Source organism: Euprymna scolopes, chromosome 11 (genome assembly GCF_053919585.1).
Source record: "Euprymna scolopes isolate OS-2025 chromosome 11, ASM5391958v1, whole genome shotgun sequence".
Classification (NCBI taxonomy): Eukaryota; Metazoa; Mollusca; class Cephalopoda; order Sepiida; family Sepiolidae; genus Euprymna; species Euprymna scolopes.
The window spans coordinates 106,401,749-106,423,184 of NC_136492.1; the positions used below are offsets into that span (position 1 = coordinate 106,401,749).

The window sequence follows — 21,436 nt, forward strand, 5'->3', positions numbered from 1 at the left end:
ATATATATATATATATATATATATATATATATATATGCACATAAAGTTATGAACAGTACATAGGGCCCGGGCAAAGTCGGGCTGAACTGCTAGTAAATAAAATAAATTATACCAATGCACCAACCAAGACAACTGAGGTACTACTCATAGTCAACTCTGACTGATTTGTAATGTAAATTGCATAAACTATAGAAATTAGAAATCCTGTTGCTAGAAGAAATCATGAATAATTAGAGCAAATGAAATGGTTAGTAGTGAGGAAATTTTAGTGGATGCATAAGCAAAAATGAAAAAAAATATAAGTAAAATTATTAATTTTTTTTTTTTATATAAATCAAAATTCACTTACTTTTGATTGTAATAACTGGATAAAAATGTCTTTTTCCGGTTGATATTTTTTCCTCTCTTGTAATAAATCATTTCATCATTGAATTCTTCTTGTTCCGTTCTGAAAATAACAAAAATCACAAAAAAACAATGAAATTGACATGAGAAAAATGTAAAAAAAAATTATTTTGTTATTGATTTACAGAAAAAAGTGGTTTTAATATTCAACACTAAAATTTTAGAAAAGTAATTTTTTTTTAATAGATTCCAAGATTTTATAAAACTACTCCTTAAGCAGTGTTGGTATAGTACTTAGGTATGTCACTTTTCATTTTTACTAAACGTTTACTGCTTTATAGCTAGCATGAAATGAAATTTTTGTGGAAAAAATATATGCTACTTAGTAGTGGATGAAAGAGTAAGTAACTATGATGAATGTATTTCTCCCAGTGTTTCATACCTATTACATAAAAAGATATTAAATTTTTGTGGAAAAAATATATGCTACTTAGTAGTGGATGAAAGAGTAAGTAACTATGATGAATGTATTTCTTCCAGTGCTTCATACCTATTACATAAAAAGATATTAAATTTTTGTGGAAAAAATATATGCTACTTAGTAGTGGATGAAAGAGTAAGTAACTATGATGAATGTATTTCCTCCAGTGCTTCATACCTATTACATAAAAAGATATTAAATTTTTGTGGAAAAAATATATGCTACTTAGTAGTGGATGAAAGAGTAAGTAACTATGATGAATGTATTTCTTCCAGTGCTTCATACCTATTACATAAAAAGATATTAAATTTTTGTGGAAAAAATATATGCTACTTAGTAGTGGATGAAAGAGTAAGTAACTATGATGAATGTATTTCTCCCAGTGTTTCATACCTATTACATAAAAAGATATTAAATTTTTGTGGAAAAAATATATGCTACTTAGTAGTGGATGAAAGAGTAAGTAACTATGATGAATGTATTTCTCCCAGTGTTTCATACCTATTACATAAAAAGATATTAAATTTTTGTGGAAAAAATATATGCTACTTAGTAGTGGATGAAAGAGTAAGTAACTATGATGAATGTATTTCCTCCAGTGTTTCATACCTATTACATAAAAAGATATTAAATTTTTGTGGAAAAAATATATGCTACTTAGTAGTGGATGAAAGAGTAAGTAACTATGATGAATGTATTTCTCCCAGTGTTTCATACCTATTACATAAAAAGATATTAAATTTTTGTGGAAAAAATATATGCTACTTAGTAGTGGATGAAAGAGTAAGTAACTATGATGAATGTATTTCCTCCAGTGCTTCATACCTATTACATAAAAAGATATTAAATTTTTGTGGAAAAAATATATGCTACTTAGTAGTGGATGAAAGAGTAAGTAACTATGATGAATGTATTTCTCCCAGTGTTTCATACCTATTACATAAAAAGATATTAAATTTTTGTGGAAAAAATATATGCTACTTAGTAGTGGATGAAAGAGTAAGTAACTATGATGAATGTATTTCTTCCAGTGCTTCATACCTATTACATAAAAAGATATTAAATTTTTGTGGAAAAAATATATGCTACTTAGTAGTGGATGAAAGAGTAAGTAACTATGATGAATGTATTTCTTCCAGTGCTTCATACCTATTACATAAAAAGATATTAAATTTTTGTGGAAAAAATATATGCTACTTAGTAGTGGATGAAAGAGTAAGTAACTATGATGAATGTATTTCTTCCAGTGCTTCATACCTATTACATAAAAAGATATTAAATTTTTGTGGAAAAAATATATGCTACTTAGTAGTGGATGAAAGAGTAAGTAACTATGATGAATGTATTTCCTCCAGTGCTTCATACCTATTACATAAAAAGATATTAAATTTTTGTGGAAAAAATATATGCTACTTAGTAGTGGATGAAAGAGTAAGTAACTATGATGAATGTATTTCTCCCAGTGCTTCATACCTATTACATAAAAAGATATTAAATTTTTGTGGAAAAAATATATGCTACTTAGTAGTGGATGAAAGAGTAAGTAACTATGATGAATGTATTTCCTCCAGTGCTTCATACCTATTACATAAAAAGATATTAAATTTTTGTGGAACAAATATATGCTACTTAGTAGTGGATGAAAGAGTAAGTAACTATGATGAATGTATTTCTTCCAGTGCTTCATACCTATTACATAAAAAGATATTAAATTTTTGTGGAAAAAATATATGCTACTTAGTAGTGGATGAAAGAGTAAGTAACTATGATGAATGTATTTCTTCCAGTGCTTCATACCTATTACATAAAAAGATATTAAATTTTTGTGGAAAAAATATATGCTACTTAGTAGTGGATGAAAGAGTAAGTAACTATGATGAATGTATTTCTTCCAGTGCTTCATACCTATTACATAAAAAGATATTAAATTTTTGTGGAAAAAATATATGCTACTTAGTAGTGGATGAAAGAGTAAGTAACTATGATGAATGTATTTCTTCCAGTGCTTCATACCTATTACATAAAAAGATATTAAATTTTTGTGGAAAAAATATATGCTACTTAGTAGTGGATGAAAGAGTAAGTAACTATGATGAATGTATTTCCTCCAGTGCTTCATACCTATTACATAAAAAGATATTAAATTTTTGTGGAAAAAATATATGCTACTTAGTAGTGGATGAAAGAGTAAGTAACTATGATGAATGTATTTCCTCCAGTGCTTCATACCTATTACATAAAAAGATATTAAATTTTTGTGGAAAAAATATATGCTACTTAGTAGTGGATGAAAGAGTAAGTAACTATGATGAATGTATTTCCTCCAGTGCTTCATACCTATTACATAAAAAGATATTAAATTTTTGTGGAAAAAATATATGCTACTTAGTAGTGGATGAAAGAGTAAGTAACTATGATGAATGTATTTCCTCCAGTGCTTCATACCTATTACATAAAAAGATATTAAATTTTTGTGGAAAAAATATATGCTACTTAGTAGTGGATGAAAGAGTAAGTAACTATGATGAATGTATTTCTCCCAGTGTTTCATACCTATTACATAAAAAGATATTAAATTTTTGTGGAAAAAATATATGCTACTTAGTAGTGGATGAAAGAGTAAGTAACTATGATGAATGTATTTCCTCCAGTGCTTCATACCTATTACATAAAAAGATATTAAATTTTTGTGGAAAAAATATATGCTACTTAGTAGTGGATGAAAGAGTAAGTAACTATGATGAATGTATTTCTTCCAGTGCTTCATACCTATTACATAAAAAGATATTAAATTTTTGTGGAAAAAATATATGCTACTTAGTAGTGGATGAAAGAGTAAGTAACTATGATGAATGTATTTCCTCCAGTGCTTCATACCTATTACATAAAAAGATATTAAATTTTTGTGGAAAAAATATATGCTACTTAGTAGTGGATGAAAGAGTAAGTAACTATGATGAATGTATTTCTCCCAGTGTTTCATACCTATTACATAAAAAGATATTAAATTTTTGTGGAAAAAATATATGCTACTTAGTAGTGGATGAAAGAGTAAGTAACTATGATGAATGTATTTCCTCCAGTGCTTCATACCTATTACATAAAAAGATATTAAATTTTTGTGGAAAAAATATATGCTACTTAGTAGTGGATGAAAGAGTAAGTAACTATGATGAATGTATTTCCTCCAGTGCTTCATACCTATTACATAAAAAGATATTAAATTTTTGTGGAAAAAATATATGCTACTTAGTAGTGGATGAAAGAGTAAGTAACTATGATGAATGTATTTCTTCCAGTGCTTCATACCTATTACATAAAAAGATATTAAATTTTTGTGGAAAAAATATATGCTACTTAGTAGTGGATGAAAGAGTAAGTAACTATGATGAATGTATTTCTTCCAGTGCTTCATACCTATTACATAAAAAGATATTAAATTTTTGTGGAAAAAATATATGCTACTTAGTAGTGGATGAAAGAGTAAGTAACTATGATGAATGTATTTCTTCCAGTGCTTCATACCTATTACATAAAAAGATATTAAATTTTTGTGGAAAAAATATATGCTACTTAGTAGTGGATGAAAGAGTAAGTAACTATGATGAATGTATTTCTTCCAGTGCTTCATACCTATTACATAAAAAGATATTAAATTTTTGTGGAAAAAATATATGCTACTTAGTAGTGGATGAAAGAGTAAGTAACTATGATGAATGTATTTCTTCCAGTGCTTCATACCTATTACATAAAAAGATATTAAATTTTTGTGGAAAAAATATATGCTACTTTGTAGTGGATGAAAGAGTAAGTAACTATGATGAATGTATTTCCTCCAGTGCTTCATACCTATTACATAAAAAGATATTAAATTTTTGTGGAAAAAATATATGCTACTTAGTAGTGGATGAAAGAGTAAGTAACTATGATGAATGTATTTCTTCCAGTGCTTCATACCTATTACATAAAAAGATATTAAATTTTTGTGGAAAAAATATATGCTACTTAGTAGTGGATGAAAGAGTAAGTAACTATGATGAATGTATTTCCTCCAGTGCTTCATACCTATTACATAAAAAGATATTAAATTTTTGTGGAAAAAATATATGCTACTTAGTAGTGGATGAAAGAGTAAGTAACTATGATGAATGTATTTCCTCCAGTGCTTCATACCTATTACATAAAAAGATATTAAATTTTTGTGGAAAAAATATATGCTACTTAGTAGTGGATGAAAGAGTAAGTAACTATGATGAATGTATTTCTTCCAGTGCTTCATACCTATTACATAAAAAGATATTAAATTTTTGTGGAAAAAATATATGCTACTTAGTAGTGGATGAAAGAGTAAGTAACTATGATGAATGTATTTCCTCCAGTGCTTCATACCTATTACATAAAAAGATATTAAATTTTTGTGGAAAAAATATATGCTACTTAGTAGTGGATGAAAGAGTAAGTAACTATGATGAATGTATTTCCTCCAGTGCTTCATACCTATTACATAAAAAGATATTAAATTTTTGTGGAAAAAATATATGCTACTTAGTAGTGGATGAAAGAGTAAGTAACTATGATGAATGTATTTCTTCCAGTGCTTCATACCTATTACATAAAAAGATATTAAATTTTTGTGGAAAAAATATATGCTACTCAGTACAGGATGGAACGATAAATTTATCGTCTTAAAGAAAACAACACTCCAGCTTTATTTTAAAACTTTTATTCAAAAAATCAATTCAATTGATTATGTAGTGGAGCTGACATCTATTCAATGTGGATGCATAATTGGGAGCATGCCTTTTCCACAAGCACTGGTGGGAGCTTGGCGAATACTTGGCGGATGGCGGCAATTAGGCTGGCTTTGGTGTTGTGGGTTGTAGCAGGTCATGTTGATGATGTTCTCGATGTATGACCAAATGATGTAGTCCAGCGTCAGGGGAGGAGAAGGGCCAGTGAGAGAAGAATACAAAATCATAGCACTCCTTTTGAAGCCAAGCCTGGATATCTTTGGACTTGTGGAGGTGCCAAGTCTTGCTGCCACACCCAGAGTCTGCCAGTGGCCACCTGATTGCATGAGGGGATCATCACACTCTTCATCACATCCAGGTACACTTTGGTGCTGACTTTCAAGCCGGCTTTGAAGATGTGAGGTGGCATGATGTGGCCCTCACTTGAAACCACACCAAAGATCATAACTGTGGCCGAAAACTTTGTTTTCATCACCATGGGCATGTCCCTGTTATTCAATGCATTTTGAGGGTGCTGGCAATGGTCCTGTTGTCATAACTTGAATCAATAGAGAGAATGAGTTATACAGCGGCATATCTCCAATTTTGCTCATTGAACATTGTGTCACTTTCAGACATGATAGAAGACTCCTATCACACTTGAGATCTGTACACAACTGACCAACTAGTAGATCATCTTCAACAAAAAAAGAAAACCAGTTTTCATTAAACAGAAATGGAATCATGTCGTCTTTTCTAGGGTGACAATTTTATTGTTCTATCCTGTATCGCATGAGAGAATAAGTAACTCTGATGAATGTATTTATGTATTGTTTTCATTAACAAAAAACATTTGAAATTATATTAAAAAAAAAAAATAATTTGCTTCAAATGTCGAATGCCCTTTATGTTTACTCTTTGTATATCAAAAAAAAACGAAGGCAACTTAGTTTAAAAAGATTATCTTTTTTATGTTAATTTCTTTAAGTTTTTAAAGCATGTATATAGTTTTCAAAAATTTCACATAAGATTTAAACTCAGGTATTCACATCGTAAAACTACTGCCTTAGTAAAGTGCACTCTGCCTATTCCTTTTTTGAGTTTGTTTTACAGCACCTCAGCACCATTTAATCCTGAAACAATAGTCATTGTAAACAATTGTGGAGCATTAATTAAATAGGAAATTAATTAAATAGGAAATTAATTAAATAGGAAATTAATTAAATAGGAAATTAATTAAATAGGAAATTAATCAAATAGCATTGCTATTTTCATCTCAAAACAACAGGAAATTATGATTTCATACTATTTGTAAGGATATTAGAACATATGATTCGGTCACAATAGATTGGAACTCCAGTTCTGGCAAGGGCATCCATGGCGGACGTTTGGCACCAAATCGTATTAGGACTACAGCATGGCTAACAGTATGAAAAGTTAGCACCAAGATCTGTATGATTGTCTCTACCTCTGCATATGGCAATCAAAGACGTGTTAGGTATGGAACTGCAAACCAATGGAGTGAGAGTGGCAACAATTTTCTGTGCCATTCCTTTGTGTGTTCTCGACTAAACCTTCCCCGACTTTGCATGCAACAGTTAGTACTTGCTGGTCTCGATATTCAAGGTAAAATGTGCAATCCTGCAGCATAATTAATAACTGAAAGGAGGACTTCATGCAGACCAGTCAATTCTAATGCAAATCTTTGTAAACTCTATGCAAAAGTTTAACTCATTTAACAAATAAACAACAAAAAAATCTCGATAGATTGGAAATGATTTGAACATGCCATAACCGTATCAATTACCACAATTGCACATCCTCTCAGTATTTTTTGAGAAGCACTATAATGTCAGGGGATTAAGAAGGAAGAGGAGACAAGGAGTGTAAAGGAAATGTGAGCAACATGAAATTCATTTCATTTTTTCGACGAGGTCAAATGTACTTATATGTAAACACAGTATGTTGAAACATACCCATCCCACTCTTCAAGAGAAGATCTTATTAAACAAAATGTTGAAAACATGCATTATGAAGATTTGCATATTTTGCTGATCTTTTTCTGTAATATCTTTTATACAAGATTTGTCTGCAAAATAATGGGACAAGTGCTACAAAGAATTTATTTAAATATGTTTTTTTTTTCAAAGTATCCCCATCCATAAAACTAAATTTAGCCCACATTATGACTCCTAATGCCTGGTAACTGTAGTTACAAATCTATAAAGATGGACATGTGTCTAACTTTATATAAAAAGTAATAAAATACAACAACAAAAAATCCTGTTTCAATCACAAATCTCATCAGGTCAATCACATTTCACTGATAGCGATATTTTTATACGCTTAAGTTTTGCTATTTTTTAAAATTATTCTAGATTTCAGACATGTTTCTATGAAATGCTGGGAAGATTCTTCTGGGATGCTCATAAGCGTTGTTGTTATGGCCCTCTTTAAAATGGGTTTTCTTTAATGACCTGCTTGAATTTAGTGGTGGGAGGAAAAAATTTTACATGGAACAATATCAGATGAATAGGGAGGTTGATCCAGTTCTTCTTTTGTAACAACTCCATCAACACGTATGGAAACGATCAAGTTGTGGTGCTAGCCTGATGCCACAGAAATAAATGAATATATAGACATTGGGATCAGAGGGAGAAAAACAAAGAAGAGGAGAGACTGCAACTCTGAACAAGATGTAGGTCTTGTGAATGCTCCAAACTTTATGTAGAATAACCATAAACTGTTGAACAAATCACACACATAACAGCTGGTCATAGCTGCATATTAAGAAACTGTTAATTTACCCAGAGAGAGAAAAGCAAGAATGTGACCAATATTTTGTTGGTTTTGAAAATATTTGTTGAAGGCTTCATGTTGAAATGACTGACAATAAATATCATTTCTTTTAACAGAAAAACAAAAAAACAAACTTGTGTTGCATTTCTTTTTCTTTGTTTCATTGTGAGATTTTTATACACGATGTTCGGTCTATGTTAAAATGTAACAACACCATTACAACTGATCAAGAACTTCTGAATGGCCAGGGCTTTGCGATGAAGTGCATTAAGTTATGATAAAGAAGAAAAGGTGGAAACAAAAGAATAAGGGTAAAAAAAAAAAATACAATGGTTGTAGAAAGACAAGATTACAATGTGTAATGTTAGGTGATCATATGATCTGATTATACTACTTTTGCCCATAGATCACACAGCACACTCAGTTCCATTACCTTTCTCGCTTACATGCAAAAACATTAAGGTAAGTAAAAAATTGGATTTATTTTCCAGAATTCTTAAAATGATAAAAATTCAGAAATGTTCAAACGAACATCAAAAATACCTGTATTGAAGCATTTTGCGAAGTGGGCACCAGGTATTCAGTTCTTTGTCGTCAGTATTCAGAATCTAAAAAAAAAAAGAAAAAAAGAAAGTGTTTTACTTTACATTAAAAAAAAAAAAATGGAAAACAAAAGATCCTTTTAAAAACATTAACTATGAAACCTGTTTAAACGTTTAATTAAAGAGTGCTCCAGCAGTATGATTGGATTTCAAACGAATAAATTTCAGGTTAAAATATTATTACGGACTTACATGTTATGTCGAAATTAGTATAAATTCCAAAAATTATGAAAAATGATCAAATAGAAAAATAATTACAAAAAAATAAAATTTATCAACTTATCGAGTTTTATCGTGTACCCCCCCCCCCAACGTATCATACAGTACCAAGCGCAATATATAGGGAATATATATATATATATATATAACTATTCAATACTCTAGAGGTTTGCAGTAGTATAAAATATACACTTATCACAAATGTTATAGTGATCAAAAGCTAAAGGGGAAATAACTCTAATAAAGGAAGTAAGAGTTATTGCCCTTAGATGAAAAGAAAAGACTGGACAGTTCGAGAGAGAATGGACAAGATGACGGAATATTCGTGCTGTAAATATAATTTGTGTTTAAAGTGTAATAAATAGTATTTAACCTAAAATGAGCTTGTTTACTTATTATTCAAATATTCCCTGATTCCGACAACCCATTTCTCTGGACACAAAATTTTCAGACTAACAGTTAGCCTGGCCTAGCAATTTTTTTTAGTAGAAATAAACAAATGTTTGTATAGCTCACTTGCTATAAGTATGTATTTTGACACTATTGCATGTACACAGACAAACGCTTATATATTTGCAGAATATTATGGTTTGTTCTTCAAATGAAAATGGTATTTTTATTTGAAAAATAAAATGTAACATTATTTTATTAGGAAAAAGCATAAACATGCTTTATTAGTTTGTTTTAACATAAAAGCAGTAGTTTTAATTAAGATTGATGAAAATGATACATCTTTTTTTTATTATATTTAAAAAAATAATTTATAAAATTTAAGGAAAGATTGACTTTTATGAAAAGAAAAATTAAAGAGACGGCCATAAATGTAATCATGTTAGTAGTAGCTAAAAATCTGCAAACATTTTGTAAAACTCTTTTATTATCAACAGTCTGACTGTTCAACAGATCTTACTTGCTACGACTTCAAACAATGATGTCATTTTTTAGTGCAAGGACCTGAATCTATATTTATGACAGGCACAATTTAACCTATCTCTCCCTTTTGTCGAATACAAACAAATAACCTCACTTCTAAATTTTGGAAAAGTCACCAGGACAACGTCAGCAATGTTCATGTTTGTTTTTAGCTTCTGGCCAGTGGCCTAATTGATCAAATCTCCTAACATGTGAGGATGTGACTAAATTACAATGCATGATGGTTAATTTATTTGAATACATTGTTAAGATGTGATGGCTGATTATTTTTCTTTATCTCAGATTTGTAACAATGCTACCTAAAAGTGCTAATACATGGACAAATTTGATAGACTTTGAGGTTTGGTGGGGGTTGCCCTTTTCTCTTCCCTGCAGCCTCTCTCCCACAGAAGAGACGTTGCGAGTCTGTCTTTGTTTTATCGTTATTTCCATGGCAAGTGCTCGTCTGAGCTCCAATCTCTCGTCACCCCCCTCGCCAATCTTTCACGAGAAACACCCATCTGGCTGAAACTACTGTCAATAATTTTCCCCACTCTTTATCTGTGCCTAAATCCAAACGTAGATTCCATGAGCAGAGCTTCTTTCTCAGAAGTGCACGATTGTGGAACTCTCTTCCGTTCGCCTGTTTCCCACCTGACTACAACTTGGATGTCTTCAAATCCAACATAAACAAATTCCTTACAAACCGCCCCCTAAAGTAAGACACTCTATCAAATCTCCAATACTAATGATTACTACAATACTATCTCATTGATTACTCTACACGCAATAACCCTTATCACTGAGTGGCTTCCAGGCCTTGATAAGTGGTGAACCCCATGTAAAAAAAAAAAAAAAAAAAAAAATATGAAAATAAGAAACAGTTGTCCTCTTTGGTTTGATTATAAAGATTTAATGTTATGTATGCATTTGACATAGCAAAATGGACTTTGATTTTACATAATACTTCTGGTCACCTTATCGGGAGATTTAATGATGTTAAAAACAAGAACACACAATTCAACGATTTAAAAATGATAACTTATTATTGCAAAATTGCTAGTCTATTTTAGAAAAGGACAACCGATTTAATGTGTGTGTAATTGATTTTGTGTGATCACATAGTTACTAAACAGAAGTGAACCAAAGAGATATCTGTTTCTGAATTCTGTTACAATAATTGTGTGCAACAAAATGTTGACCCTCAAATGATCTGTGCAAGGGAGATAACAGTGAGTAGTAGATGTGTTCTGATAAAACTGCACTAATCTGTTAACGATTGTCGCATGCCAGTGACAGTGTCAGTTTATTGATAAACTGAAAAGATATTTCAAGTTTTCAAATAATTATAACGTCAATTCAATAAAAACAAAACATGACTGATTGAGTATACATTGCAGAAGCAAATAAAAATTTTAAGGATTGGTGGGAAAGAAAACACAAACCTCGTCTGTTGACAAACCAAAATCATTTGGTAAAACCGATCGATACTGGAAACGACATGGTTGATCATCAATTAAATCTTCATAATCCAATTTGTAATACTCGTCAAAATATTCATCAAATGTCGTTTCATCTAGAAAAAAAACACAAATTGGTACTTGTTAACATACAGTTAACAGATCAATTTTTTAAAATATGTCGCTTTAAGCAAAAACAATATTACGTACTTAATTGTCATGTTGAAAATAGTAATATATACAAAAATTAGGAAAAATCATGGAGTAGCAAGTTAAAAGTCATTTTTACAGAAAATTGGGTAAAATCACATTTTTGTAGATGTTATAACACTAGCAGTCTATATGCAGGGGACATAACTCTTAAAATATTTTAGATTACTCGTTCATGGCTGCAATATGTTGCCTATTGTGAAAGACATTATTTTACTAGCAGTTGTTCTACTCAATGAATTTTCATAATTTTTGGATATATTACTATTTTCGACATGACTATTAAGTGTATGATATTGCTTTTGTTTCAAACAATATATTTAAAAAATCGATTAGCAAGCACACACAAATTAACAAAGAGTTCAAATAAAAAAGTTGTTGATAGTAAATGGTACATTGTCATTTGTTTTATTCAAATTATTATGGTTTATTCAAATTATTATGGTTTATTCAATTATGGTTTATTCAAATTATTATGGTTTATTCAAACTTGTGTTCTAATGTTGGATGTCATTCTCACAACATTTCGATCAATGAAACTTTTTACCGTCTTCAAGTGTGTCTTGCCAAATGCAGAAATCTGGGATCAAGTAAATAGATACCCTGTAGCAGATGCCGTCGCCTGGTTGTGACCGGCAAACATTTCAACTAACACCAGTGATTCGACCTTGACATTGGCACAAGCACATAGTGTTGGTTGTTTGTAAACACGTCAAATAGCAAACATGCCAGCAATTTTTTTTTTTAAATATATTTACAAAATTTTTGAAGATTTAAAAGAAAAAATACATATTTACAAAACATTTTTTTTAAGCAAGTAACAAAACGAACGTATTTAAATAAAAGATATTTAAATAAATGGGTGTCTTTCTGTTTCGTATTTTTGCGACCAAGATTGATTTTTATGTACCGTGTTTTTTTTTTCTGTGTGCGTTTTTAAGACTATTCAATATTTATTTAATTATTCTTTAAAACATTAACTTCAGCGACAATTAATATATTTTTAAAATAATATTTTTAAATATTAAATTTTGACGAATATTCGTGAGCAAGATTTTTTTTTTAAATAAAAGATATTTAAATAAATGGGTGTCTTTCTGAGTGAGTTTTTAATATATTTACAGAACTTTTTAATAATTGTTTTATTCTTTTTATCAAACAAAAATAGAACTTTTATAATGACATATATTATGGACTGTTTTTCAAACATCGAAATTTTAAAATTGAAGTTAGTTTTTAAAAAAAAAAAAAAAGAGACGAGATGTTTTGTTTTTTTTCAATTAAATTATAAACTTTATTTGAACTTTCAACAAACTTTTACAGACATAATGAGAACAATATACCCCAAGAATTAAATAAAGATTTCCTTTTGAACTTCTGTATAGATTCTTTATATAAAAATTCCAGAGTTTAAAAACATGAAAGTTAAATTGATCAAAATGTCGACAGAATAATATCCAAGATAAGGATGGTAATCTAAATAACCCAAGTCAATCCTCATCTCAAAAGTTAAAAAAAACATCAGGCTTATCACTTCCAAGATAAATCGGATATGCTCTCTTACGATTTCATTTTAACAGACCTTTTGCAAATTCTCTTGATAACCTTATTCACATATCAAAATAGGTTTTAAAAAAACAAGTCATGATCAATTAGAATTTCTTTCTAGTAAAAATCGAAAGCTCAATATTTTTTTTACTATTAACAAATGAAAGTCAGATTCTAATTGAATGTGATGCAGATTTATCAGGTTGTGAAGATAAGAATTGTTTTATGCTTTATGAAAACAAAAAAAAAATAATTTGTGTTTTTATGTAAGATTTTCATATTTTTGTAACCTTTGGAGCAAAGGTAATTTCAATGATTTTCAAATCAAAGTTAATGATATCATCAAATTATGATTTAGTTGTATTATGAGTTATCTTCCCTTGACGATGAAGAGGATAAAAGCTTCCCTTCCTTAACCCATGACACTAACCCAAAGTTCTGGGTCCAACTCCAGAATACCAGGATCATAATAGAAACCTTAAATTTGCCCTCATCTCATAGTAAACAAAATCATACACCAGAGAAAATAGTTTCCCAGAAACACAAGAAAATTTGAAAATATTGAAGTAAAAAAAAAGTAAACTAATACTTTTTTCTGCAATAACAAAAGTCTGCACAACATAAACATAAGAATCTTATTCAAATTTTTGGTACTTGTGCATCTATGTTATCACACTGAAATAATAACGTTATTTAGAAACCCATTCTTAACATGGGAAGGGAGGATGTTTTGTAACTATTCTATACTTTCACCTAACAATTTAATAAATAAAAATATCATAAAAATTGAATTTAACTTGAAAATACTATTTAAAAAATAGTGCAGTAACATAGCTGCACAAGCACCAAATTTTTTACCATTAGATCATGTTCAGAAACATTTTTTTTCCTTCATTTTAAAAACAAATAAAATAGTACAACATCAAAAAGCATTGATGTTAATGCATTTCTTTAAGTAAAGAAGATTTGAAAAAATAATTTGTTTTCGTAGGTTGTGTTCGCCTGTTCTACCACGGAACGGAAACGGTTTGTAGGATTATACTAGACCTGTATTATCATCGTCTTGTCATAGTAGTGTGGGTAGTATTTAGTTCTCTTCCACTGCAAGAATAGTGACACCAGAAACGGAAAGTGGGAGAAGTCAGCGTCCTAGAGGAGGGTCACTCTGACCTGCAAAAGGTGCCTGGGCAGCTCCGTCAGCATTCTTGGCAGGGCATTTCAGATGATTAGCAATAAACTAACCCTTTCTCAAAGAGAGAAAGCAAAGCCTGGGAGGGTGGACCTCCTAGAACTGCACCAAACCAGCCTTACACCGCAATCCACAGGGACCAGATCATTACAGGAATTGTCTAATCTGTTGATTTTGGGTCCAAGGATGAAAATCTTCGGTTGATTCTTTCATACCATCTTGTTCTATCCTTCATCCGACCTGGTAAATCTTCTTGGAAGATGTATTATGTTTTCTAAATGAATATATGCAAAAGTTTTTTCATTTATCCTACCTATATTAACATCAAAACAAATTGTGTTCATTTGATTCTTTAATATAACATAACATTTTGAAATACTGTAAATATATAATAAAGTGCAAATACCCACAAACATCTTAATTTGCATATTTATTTTATAAACGGTTTCTATATTTATTTTATAAACGGTTTCTAAGGAATCAATACATTTGTAATTTTGTGCTATCATATTTTCTTAAAGAAAATTATGCTAATATATATATGTGCATGCTTCATTGAACAGCAGGGATAATTCCTATTTATTTCTCTTATGATCTGGGTTTTTTTTTTTCATTTAACGGGCCAATATTTCAATGTTCTGTTTGAGTGTAAAAAGAAATTTGCCGTAGCTGCGAACATCTTTACTTTCATGAGTCATCTATGGACCCATGATGAATTAAAATCGTTTAAAAGCACTTAAGCGTACCCTCTCCTCCTTCATATTGAACCTGATTGGTGGTCAATTTGTTTATACAAATTTCTTTTTACACTTGACCTGAACGTTTGAACATTGACTAGCCAAATGAAAAGACGGATCGCAAGAGAAATAAAAATGCTTCCGAAATATACTAATATATATATAATTAATTTAGATTTTCAGTAATTATTACCAGGGATATCATGGGTTAGGAATGACTGATCAACTTTTTTAAATAAACTTATATTAGAAATGTAAAGATCAAAAGTAAATGACCTCCCCGACAAAATTGCCTCTGAGATGGGTATATATGCTGATGACACTACACTCTATGGCAGGCACGACAGGAAGACGAATGAACACATATCTAAAGAAATGGCAGAAACACTAGAGGAAGACCTCCAATCTGTGGTGGAATGGGGACAAAAGTGGTTGGTCGCGTTCAATGCCGCCAAGACTAAACTAGTTTCATTCAATAATTACAAGTAACCCTCTCTACCACCTATAGCAATGGCCAACGACTCTTTATCTGAGAGTACATCTTTCAAACTCCTTAGCCTAACATTTACAGGAAACATGAGTTGGAACAATTACATTGAAGTGGCCCACTGCAAGACAGGTGGGCTCTCTCTACCGTGCTAGACAACTACTAACACCCGAAAGTATTCTGTACCTCTATAAGGCCACCATTCGCCCATGTATGGAGTATTGCTGTGACATCTAGGCTGGTGCATCTGCTACTAGTCTCTCGCTCCTTGACAGGGTTCAAAAGAGAGTCGCAAACCTGATAGGCCCTGAACTGGCATCTAAGCTTCAGCCTCTGTCCCATCGACGAAATGTTGCATCCCTCTGCCTTTTCTACAAGTATTTTAGTGGTGAATACTCTGACGAACTGCAATCACTTGTGCCCCCATGACGTGAGCACCCTCGACAAACCCGACAGGCTGCTAAATCTCAGCCCTACACTGTAGAGATCCCTAGATGTAAAAGATCTTTTTACTCCAATAGTTTCTTCCCCAGAACTGCTAGACTCTGGAATTCCATTCCAGGTCCCTGCTTCCCCAACAGTACTAACGTGCAGAAGTTCAAGTGTAACGTGAACCGACATCTTGCTGCCCAAATCCCTACATAGTACCCCAGTAGTGGCAATGTGCCTTGTTTGGGGTGAAAATGTAATAAAGAAAAAGTAAAGAAAAAATTTTTTTTTTTACCTGCATTGAAAAATGGTTTAACTTTCTTTGATTTCTTGTTTCGTTTTCTTTCTTTCTTAATTCTTCGATTTTGAAATGGATCATAATCAGCATCCATCTGCAAATTAAAAAAAAAATGCCACATTTTTTTTTTAAGAATTGAATAGATTTTTTTTTTTGTTATAGTCAGCTAATGTACTTCCTAACTACTGGTGCAGCTGCTACCGGAAGCGATGACAAGGCAAATCAGTTTCTTCATTTTTATGGTTCTTAAGTATTTCTATTGCAAAGGACGGATTTAAGAGAAAGATGAATAAATAAAGACTTGGGCAGAGATAGAGTAGTTTGAAAATCAATTTCTAAAAGCTGTCCAATGCATGCCAGCATGTTAAACCGATGATGATGACTTTTTATCTGATAAAAGATTTTCTGTCAAACAAAGATTCAGAAGTTTTGTTTTTGTTTTTCTTATTTTAAGATTTCATTAATGTTTGGCATAAAATAAGAGATTTATGTCACAGCTTTTTGTCAGATGATGAGAGTAAAACTATGTAAGGGTCGAGTTAGTGCTAAGATGGATGACCATTTGGGAATATTTGGTGTTGTAAGCAAAACCTTCAAACAGATATATAACTGGGCAGCAAACTTGCTGGCGGTCTGTCACACAGGGGTTATTCAAGTCATCTGTCCAGGTTTATGCTATTAACAAAAGGCTTAAGCAATGGGATAGAATTTCTTGTTTAAAACTAAAAATAGGCCAGCCTTCTAGCAAAAAAAATATTTGAAAAATAAACTCAACCACTAGTCATTATTGAAAATTAGGCTTTATATATATATATATATATATATATATATATATATATATATATTTATAAAAGTTTATTTTTGAAATATTGTTAATTTAAATGTATACCATTTTCGTAAGGTTTAAAACAGAAATTTTGGTTAGCATGACACCCAAGATGGCTGACGTGGGGATGGAATTTCTTTTCCCCACACACCAGGTTTATCATGTACAAAATCAACTTTTTGTTGGTAACATCGAATGGAAACAACATCTGCCCTAGAATTTGCCGAGGCATACACTGATATATCCTCGGAAAAAATCAACATCATTAAAAAATGTAGAAAATCAGTTCTAATAAATAATAATAACCAATGGATAAAAACTAAAATGAAAAATTCGTTTGATTTGGCGATGGGTGCCAGGGATTCTGCAGAAGCATCAGATCTTGTGGGATTATTCATTCTATATACCCTTACAAGCATATTTGATACTATGGATATCGGCCTATATAGAGATGACGGACTAGCTATAATAAAAAAACTCCAACAAAGTCAAGGGAGATAACTTTAAGAAAATCATATACAAGGAAATGAAAAAATTAGGCCTAAAAGCAGACGTATCAGCTAACATAAAAATAACAAACTTCCTGGACGTCACGTTAAATTTAGATAAAAACACATATGAACCCTACTTAAAAGATAACACTACTCCAATATACGTAAACCCTAAGTCCAATCACCCACCATCAATTATAGAACACATTCCTAACTCGATCGTAAGTAGACTCAGTAATAACTCAAGCGATGAAAATGCATTTAACAGGTCAACCAATATCTACGAAACAGCCCTAAAAAATAGTGGATACAAAAATATCGATATCAAATATAAGCAACAAAACACCAATAACTATAATAAAATTAAAAATAGAAGAAAAAGAACTATAATTTGGTATACAGGCCCCATACAATCAAATGTTAAAAACAAAACTTGGTAAGAAATTTCTAGATCTTATTGAAAAAAACCCTTCCCGCAACCAACCCCTTACACAAAATCTTCAATAAAAATACCTTAAAATTATCCTACAGTCGTTGCAAAAATTTAGAGATGATAATTAAAGCACATAACAAAATATTAAATAAAAACAATGTAAACAACAACAAAATAAACAATAAAAAATGTAAACACCATGACAAAAATAAAACTAACACTAGCAGAAATAATAATAATAATGATAATAATAATAACAACAATAATAATAAACCAACCCCGGACAAGAACAACCATACTATAAATAAAAATACTAATAACGAACAAGATAAATGCAACTGTAGACACCGCACACTTTGCCCAGTTCAAAATAAATGTCTAACCAAAAGCGTAGTTTATCAGGCAACAATATTTGCGAAAGAAAACCCGAATAACAAGAAATATTACGTAGACATGACTTCCTTAGATTTCAAAATCCGATACTATGACCACAAAAGTACATTCAACAATAAAAAACACTGTATAAAAAGAACACTAGCGAATAAATACTGGGAACTCAAGGAAAGCGGACATTCTCCGGTAGTCGAATGGAAAATAATAAGACAAGCTACCACGTGTAGGGACCTAGACGACCAATGTAGATTATGCCTTCACGAAAAATTTGCTATCCTGTACTTTAAAGAACCCCAACATCTATTAAACTGTAGAAGAGAAATAGCAAATAACTGTGTTCACAAGATAAAATTTACTCTAGGATAGCGATACAAGATAGTTTTAAAACTAACAAAAACAATAGAAAATAAACAAATAAATAAATTAAATAAACATGAATATACATAAACGATCACACATATATGTATGTGTGCATATATGTATGTACACATATATATATTTATATATAAACTAACAAAAAAAAAAAAAACACTAACCTAGTTTTAAAACAGATCCTTTGTCTGATAAAATGCATGCCCATTGGCTGATAGGAAGGGTGCGGTGGATACTAGAAAGCTGATTGGCTAACTAAAATCTCAATAGAAGAGGAGCATATAAAAACGATAAACAACCACAGAATTCGCGCATAAGCCTGAGGAGTCCTAGAGTGGATGAAACACGGAATATTCAGTGTAGCTTAATCGCCATATATATTTTATACATTACTAACTAGCTCTACTTTTTTGAGCACTTTTGAAGTAAATACTTAAAGTTTATGCATAAATCTATACTTACGTATATTAATTTTATGTGAGTAAATTAAGTAGTTATATATATATATATATATATATATATATATATATATATATATATATATATACACACTTATATTTGTGCATTCTGGTATGTTGAAAAGAAATCAATAAAGTGTTTTATCCTAAGAGTTAAAGTCCAAATTATTTACTTAAAATCTATAACTTACATATTCCAGAAAAATACCATGGTTTCATTTCAGGTCTACCTATGTCAATGAAACGATGGTACATGACTGAAATATGAAATGCATACTTTTAATATAAATAATATATCTATATTTACAGGGGTTATCCATTGTCTCTCCAGACTAAAAAGATGCTTATACATATATATACATATATATATATATATATATATATATATATGTAGTCATCAACATACAGTCCTGTTTCATTGTATCATCAGTGCTGCTAGACTAGCACCTCTCCCAAGCCGAGGATTGAACCTAGAATCATCGCGTTGACAGTCAACAGTTCTACTGATCGACCCACGGGAGCGATGCCCGTAAATAATCTTGCCAAATGTTTATTTAAGCAAACATCCATCCACCACTTTTACAGTGCTCTAACCGCTTTGTTTATAAACAATATGTATATATATCGGTCGGTAGTACTTGGTGAACAGTAGTCTGAGATTTTTCTCTCTCTATGTCTATCCTTGTGGCCATGTCACTAATAAGGGTGCTGGAGGTAAACGTTTTGTCTGGGCTGATGTTATCCGTCTGATAGTCAGGGACCCGAACCTTGGATTAACCACTAAGGAGGCTGTCCTATCAGCAGGCGCAAAGTATTGGGACTGCTGTATTGCCATTTGGTGAGTAGATCTGGACCATGCAGTAGTCTCTAGTGGGGCCTCTCGATGCCATACTAGTGGGTAATTGTTATGGCTTTTTCTTTTCATGTGCTACATAAAAAAAAAAAAAATTCCTGTCTTTTTCTCTCTTACTTTCCCTCTCTGTACTGCTCTAACCAAGTATGCCGACCTGTTCCACAAATCCCAAAACCTCAACATGAAATATCTCCAGAAAAAACACTCGAATAAACCTAGAACCCCATCTTCCAACGTAGACCCCTACTACTAGGTCTCCTTCTCCAACATCAGGGATCTACGTTCCAACCTTCCAGAGGTTGAAACCCAATTACAGGAGACAAAACCGAACATATTATTTCTAAGCGAAACTGGAATAGGGCCGACCACTTCCCTAGATGAGTTCATAATTAACGGATACTCTAACTTAACAGCTAAATCTGACACCCAAGATCGCCATGGGCATGGAATATGTGCCTACATTAAAGATGGCTTCCCGTGTAGCAGGGATATCTCTAGAGAAGATCCTAATTTACCCTATATGTGCTTCCGGGTTACACTTGCTAACACCACTGCATTTATATTTGCCCTCTATTGGCCCCACAACAGCGGAGTTACTATCTTTAAGAGCATATCTGAGAAAATAGACCACATCCTGTCTGCACATCCCTCGGCTAACATCCACATCTGTGGTGACTTCAACATCCATAATGTGGAATGGCTGACCCATTCAAATAAGACAGACGATGAGGGGAGGTTTTGTCATGATTGTGCCATTGCTTATGACCTCACTCAGATTGTTCGCAAACCCACCCGTGTGCCTGATACACCCGGTCAATATGCAAGCTTCCTAAACCTTTTTCTCTTAACTTCTCCTGAGCTATGTTCCGTTCATTCTCCTCTAGGATCCTCCGACCACTCCGTCGTATCAGTTAAAATAAAAACGAAATGTAATAAGCCCCCAGACATACCCCTCCACCGTACTGTATACCGATACTCTAGTGCTGACTGGGATAGCTTCCGTACATTCATATCTGATTTACCTCTGCACTCCATGTTTAAAAAGGAAGTGTCCTCTATAGTATCAGATCTGACCGAATGGTTAATTGTAGGCATAGACCAATTCATACCATCTAAAAAATTCCAACAAAAACCTAACAGCCAGCCATGGTTCTCCTCAGAATG

The 21,436-nt window shown here is 31.6% G+C and overlaps 1 protein-coding gene across 3 annotated transcripts in view; it reads right to left on the reverse strand.

Annotated features, from left to right (window-relative positions):
- LOC145288039 (protein KRI1 homolog) overlaps positions 1 to 21,436 on the reverse strand; it is a 76,957-nt gene that overhangs the window by 4,802 nt on the left and 50,719 nt on the right. For all 3 annotated transcript variants that reach the window (XM_080136056.1, XM_080136055.1, XM_080136057.1), the window contains exons 14-17: positions 16,444 to 16,540; positions 11,534 to 11,664; positions 8,899 to 8,963; positions 350 to 448 (exon numbers count right to left, since the gene is read on the reverse strand). In XM_080136056.1, the coding sequence (XP_079992182.1) occupies positions 350 to 448; positions 8,899 to 8,963; positions 11,534 to 11,664; positions 16,444 to 16,540 (392 nt within the window). The remainder of the gene's footprint in view (positions 1 to 349; positions 449 to 8,898; positions 8,964 to 11,533; positions 11,665 to 16,443; positions 16,541 to 21,436) is intronic.